The sequence below is a fragment of the Ostrea edulis genome, chromosome 1, assembly GCF_947568905.1.
Source record: "Ostrea edulis chromosome 1, xbOstEdul1.1, whole genome shotgun sequence".
Classification (NCBI taxonomy): Eukaryota; Metazoa; Mollusca; class Bivalvia; order Ostreida; family Ostreidae; genus Ostrea; species Ostrea edulis.
This window is the reverse complement of record NC_079164.1, coordinates 95707321-95713353: the sequence shown is the minus strand read 5'-3', so window position 1 is coordinate 95713353 and position 6033 is coordinate 95707321. Positions and strand designations below refer to the sequence as shown.

General features: G+C 36.3%; 1 protein-coding gene across 1 annotated transcript in view; it reads left to right on the top strand.

Moving 5' to 3' along the window:
- Positions 1-6033, top strand: part of LOC125672652 (uncharacterized) — an 86995-nt gene that overhangs the window by 68494 nt on the left and 12468 nt on the right. The window contains 5 exon segments of the mRNA XM_048908845.2: positions 302-519; positions 651-765; positions 878-1101; positions 2329-2466; positions 2980-3018. Coding sequence (XP_048764802.2) covers positions 302-519; positions 651-765; positions 878-1101; positions 2329-2466; positions 2980-3018 — 734 coding nt within the window.

Sequence of the window (6033 nt, the reverse complement as noted above, 5' to 3'; positions counted from 1 at the left end):
TGGAATATGATAGAAATAATTACATTTTTACAGATATTATGTATCATAGTATATCACTACATTGTCTCAAAATGCTAGTTCACATTTTTCTTGCGAACTGCAATTTCCATCTTCACAGAAAGACAATGTTTGATGAATATTCAAACACGTATTACAGAAATTGACAAATCTATCACTATGAGATTATAAATATGGAGGTTTCTGGGTATGTTAGCAGACCTAATAATGCTTGCAATGTGCATGGAGTACCACGAGGTGAAGAAAGAAAAACATTTAACGACTTCCTGATCATTTCTTGAAGATGTGGACAATATTCCAACATTCCAGTCGGGTGTAGCTACGTCACTGATCCTAAAGACTCTTGTTGTCGTGTTCCACAATGCAGTGTGACAGGAAGCACGTCCGGTCAGACGGTCTCGGGATTCAACCCAGCTGGATACACCGGAACTTTTACCGGACAAGGCAGACCCCAAGTCGGATCGGGAACTTACAACTCTACTTCAACGAACGGATATTCCAGTGTGTTGAAAACATGATATGAAAATGTTGATCTTCTGTCACCAAGAATATCATGGACATATATCTATAAGAGATAAAAGTTTGAAGTTTATCAGTGAGACGTTTTATAACAAGACGTTTTCTACGTTTAGGTGCCTGTATCTACAAGGGACAAATTTATCAGCAAGGTCAGACTTGGCAGGATGGCTGTAACTATAACTGTGAATGTGTGGATGCATCAAAGGGTGTCTACCGTTGCAGCGATAGGTAAAAAACCATCTTGTATTTTTCGAGTTTATCTTTAAAAATAAATGAATTTGAAAATGTTAAACTTCAAATCCCATTTGATATGATAATAGTTGATAATTTCTTCTGACAGATGTCCACGATATGGAACTTTACCCACAGATTGTCACTTGGTTCCAGACGGAAATGACCAATGTTGTCAGAAACCGGAGTGCAATCCAACTGGCCCTGGCGCGTGCAGTGATGTCAAACCTGACTGTGCATCTTACGGAGATTATGCATGCCATGAACCGTACGCTGGTTGGGCCAAAGACAATTGTGCTAAATTTTGTGGATTCTGTGGAAACAGTACTTCAAGTAAATGTTAATCCATGATAGTTATGATAGAGATTTGCTAATATTGGAAATTACACTTAAAATATTTTGATAGTCCTTAGCAGTTCTGTTAGAAAATGGTAGTTTTCTCAAAAAGATTAAGTCCAAAATGAAATATCTTGCATCTAGAATTATGGTGACCTATTGATTGAAAGACTGGTATTCTACTAAGCCAAACCGCTAGAGTACAAATATGAAAGTATATTAAATCTTTTCTTTGTCCTGTGGTCACTCAAATGCTACATTTGCCTATGAGATATTGTTTGTCATCAATTCTGCATTCTCCCCAACATTGGAACACTTTTGATATATTCTCACTAATCCAAGTTTTGTAAATATGGGGAGGAAGGGGAGACTGTAAATATCACAATGTCTGTTCCCATGTTCCTTTGTAACAGGACTAAAACATCTCATGAATGCCTAAGGTAGTGTTCTTCTCTACTCCTGGATAATTTGAATACAAACTGACTATATACAAGTAATCACTAGAAGAACTAGACAAACTTTCTTGGCCGAACTGTCAATGGAACGAATTATCTTGGGCCGAATCATCTGTCAGTGACCCCAATCGTCTTTTCGTGGGTTTGAACCTTTGGACTGCATTATCTGGTCATTGGGCCGAATTGGCTTTATACCTGAATACGGAGAATATCAGTGCAGCAAGCTGGCCTCATCTTAATGAATGGCAAATCAGGAGTTTGTTGTTTTTTTTACTTAGAGGGAACACATACTATTCATTGACTATTCAAACGTTGCTTTCGTTAAATACTGTATAGCAGGCAATTAACTCGCGGAGTTAATTTTCGCTATATTCGCTGAAACAAAATTTCCGCGAATTTAACATTCAGTGAATTAATCTTTCATATTGATACGAAATCGGGTTCAGGATATTCAGATTTGTTTTTCCGCGATTTAAACCGACCGCGATTTGTTGCTAAATGAAAAAATCACGATTTTTTTCCGACCGCGATATTAACCTGCTATACAGTACACCACTTACCCCAAGAGTAACAATCTTTGATTTCTACTTTCCAATCACTTTGTAAAGAGATATCTCAAACGATTCATTTTCGTAAATATATTAATAACGAGTATTTCTGGCAGAAAATGAACCTGCATTTTTAATTTGAAATTCAAAGGATTCATATTATAACGCTAAAGGGTAGAGCCAGTGTTAGGTTGGAAATGATATTTGCATCTTTTTTAAAGCACAAACTCAAGCTACCTCGGCTCCTGGACCTTGTGCAGACAAGATTCCAAACTGTAAGGATTTTGGTACTCAATCTTGTTCTGGTCAATTCATTGGATGGGCCAAATACAACTGCGCCAAGACTTGCGGATACTGTGGTAGGTCCTAATTAAAAGACTATCACAATTTGGGGTCAAATTATTCTAATTATTCTACAGCCCAATAGCGAAGTACTTTATTACTAGCTTGAAAATACGGGTGTATATTTAATTGCTGTGCTAAAATTTAGAAATTCATTTCAAAATTAAGGATTATCTCCCTTATGTATAGCTCTGATCCTTAGACAAATTTGGCTCAAGTCTTTGGCACTCTGTTTTTCCTTTTAGTTCTTACAAGTTTATTGTTATTTCGGATTTCCAAAATTTTGGCTTGAGCAGCATCACTGAAAAGACATTATTTGTCGAAATGCGCATCTGGTGCATCAAAATTGGTACAGTTTAAGTTTTTCATTAACTTAATGCGGGGAAGATGGAAGTTGATAACAGAAGTTGTAATTGTGCTTGTTTTAACAACAATATTCTGGAAATACTATGTTCAGTATATAGATGAATGATGAAAGGTACCTCGTTTTGGGAGATATCAAGGTGACTGATTGAACATGTTTTCTTTAGGTGCAACTGGGACGGGCACCAGTGGAGGATCAGTCACAGGTTAGTTTTCCCTGGCATCAAGTGTGTGCCACTGAGCATTGCCCAATGACTACATTTAACCTATAATTTGATGTCCATGCTTTAAAAGCATTAATTGTACGGCATTTCATCATTTCTCCTCACCGACGGCCTTTTATTTCCTTATCGTTAACTAATTTTCCACACACCTCTCAAAGTCATTCTAATGACGCTTATGCAGTTGGATGCTGCTTTGGAATACACTCATCAACTGTTTTGATTTACATTGTATCTTATGAGATTGATCACTGTTCGTTATCTTCACCTTGCATCTTAATTATATTTTGCTTTAAAATTTGTTCATCTTAATTCAGAAAAATAGAAACTTGGTTGCTTATGCTTTGAAATTTCCACACTTGTAATGTTATAATGTTTGTTTGTGTCTTAAGTTTTCAGCTTTACATCTTGCAAGCTTCTGTTCATGCTTGTCTTAGTCATTGCTTTTAGCTTACATGGGTTGATTGCTCAAATGCGCTATTCTGATTGAGGTTTCCCTTCGTCTGTCTGTGAATTTTGTCTTACTTTTGCACTGAGTTGAAGTATTAATTGGAAAATTCATGTTCTTCAAAGAAAGGATCATGCCTCTTTCGAAAGGAAACGGGATGATTTCAGCTTCTCCATCGTCAACTTCCCATATTTATGTAGCAATATTCCATTATCACCTGCATATGGTGTTTATATATCTCAACTGTTTCGATATGCGAGAGCTTGTTCTGCGTATAGTCAGTTTTTAAATCGAGGCAAACTACTGACAAACACGTTGATGGTACAGGGGTTTCAACAGTCTCGTTTAAAGTCAGGAATTCGCAAATTCTATGGTTGTTAGAACGATCTAATTTGCCAATATAACCTATCATTGGGTCAAATGCTGTCTAACATGTTTCATACCGATTGTTAGACCGTTCTTAGCACACTGATTTTGACTATGGATAACTCTGTTTACCTGATCAGGATATAGGGCTCGTGGCGGGTGTGACCGGTCAACAGGGGATGCTTACTCCCCCTAGGCACCTGATCTAACCTCTGGTGTGTCCAGGGGTCCGTGTTTGCCCAACTATCTATTTTGCATTGCTTGTAGGAGTTATGAGATTGATCACTGTTCGTTATTTTCACCTTTCATTAAGAAGTAATAAATATAAAATTTGGTATATTTTGAATAATATAAAAAACAATGAACCAGAAAACATTTTCACGTACCATGGATTTAAGTTTTACAAATGAATATGAAAGAATATACATACTTTAAAGGTCTTCTCAAGAATAAGATGTCGGAATGATGAACAGAATATATCATGTAATGGTTCAAATCGACATTTTATCCATTAACAATAATCATTTTCAACCATATGTTGATTCGATATATGTCAGTGAACTTGAAATAAATGATACCACAGAGCCCTTCACCTCTGCTTTTTACTTGGATAGTTTTTGAAAATAAATATTAACCACGGCAAACTAACAACTCAATTTTATAACAAACGGAATAAGTTTAGCTTCTCCATTGTCAACTTCCCATATTTATGTAGTTATATTCCATTATCACCTGTATATAGTGTTTATATCTCTCAACTGATTCAATACGCAAGAGCTTGTTCTGTGTATGATCAGTTTTTAAATCGGGACAGGCTACTGACAAACATGTTTATGCTACAGGGGTTTCATCAGTCTTGTTTAATGTCAGCATTTCGTAAATTCTATGGTCGTCAGAGTGACGTAATATAATCTATCATTGGATCAAATGCTGTCTGACGTGTTTGATACCGATTGTTAGGCCGTTCTTGGCACATTACATTTGACTACGGATAACTCCGTTGACCTTATCAAAATACAGGGCTCACGGCGGTGTGATCGGTTGAAAGAGGATGCTTACTCCTCTAAGGCACCTGATCCCATCTCGGGTATATCCAGGGGTTCGCATTTGCCCAACTCTCTATGTGGTATCACTGTTAGTTATCTTCACCTTTCAAATCATAGTATCCGGATGCAAGGTAGAGACACAAAAAGTTTTCGTGTAAGAACATACAGAAACAATTATTTAAAAACTTTTCTCTCAAGATCCACAAGGTTACAATTCGTTTGATTAGAGTGGAAACCTCCTCATTTATTAACTTAAAAGTTTCTCTCTCCTGGTTGACTAAAACGACATTCAATCTTTCCAAGAAAAGAATATGTTCACTGCGTTGTAACATCGTTTGCCAATGTGACTTCGCTCTAATCACCCCATTATGACATATTTCAAATTATCTGGGTTTTTCATGACGTTATATATCAATGAAGACTTGTTCATAAGAAAATTGTATTTTCACTTTTCCTCTGACAAAAACATTACAAATATTCATTTGATAAACAATTGCTGACTTTTGATATCGGTTGGTTCCTCCCTTTATCGATCCATTGGGAAGTAATGTTCACCCGACCGTTGGCGTCGATCAATTTTACACCCCTGAGGAAGATAAATCGATTTGTTAATCTCATCAAATGTCGACGATTCTAGTGTTGTAGATTCAAGTTTGTTTCAGGCATGACATTCTCGTGATAAGGGGTGGGACATAGTTTTTACAAATCTTATTTTAAGAAAACGAGATTAGGATTGAATATGCAAGCAACTTCAAGTAGCATAGATTAAAGACAGTTCACGACATGGCCCCAAGGATCAGCAAGGGGTCAAATCAGGAGCTAAAAGTATATTTAAGAATATATAAAAAAGATATTTTTAGAAGTGTATCTCAAACAATGGTCAAATCAGGAGCTAAAAGTATATTTAAGAAGTTATGAGATTGATCACTGTTCGTTATTTTCACCTTGCATATAAAAATATAATTTTAGAAGTATATCTCAAAACACATAAGATCCAGGTTCATTAAAATCATGGCACCGAAGATCAAGCGAGAGCCACTCATCTCATTAACATGCAAAGATAACCATGTTTTGCTGATTGAAGTTTGATCCAAACTTTACATTATCAAAATGAGGCCATGAATTTGTAGGTAGATAAAT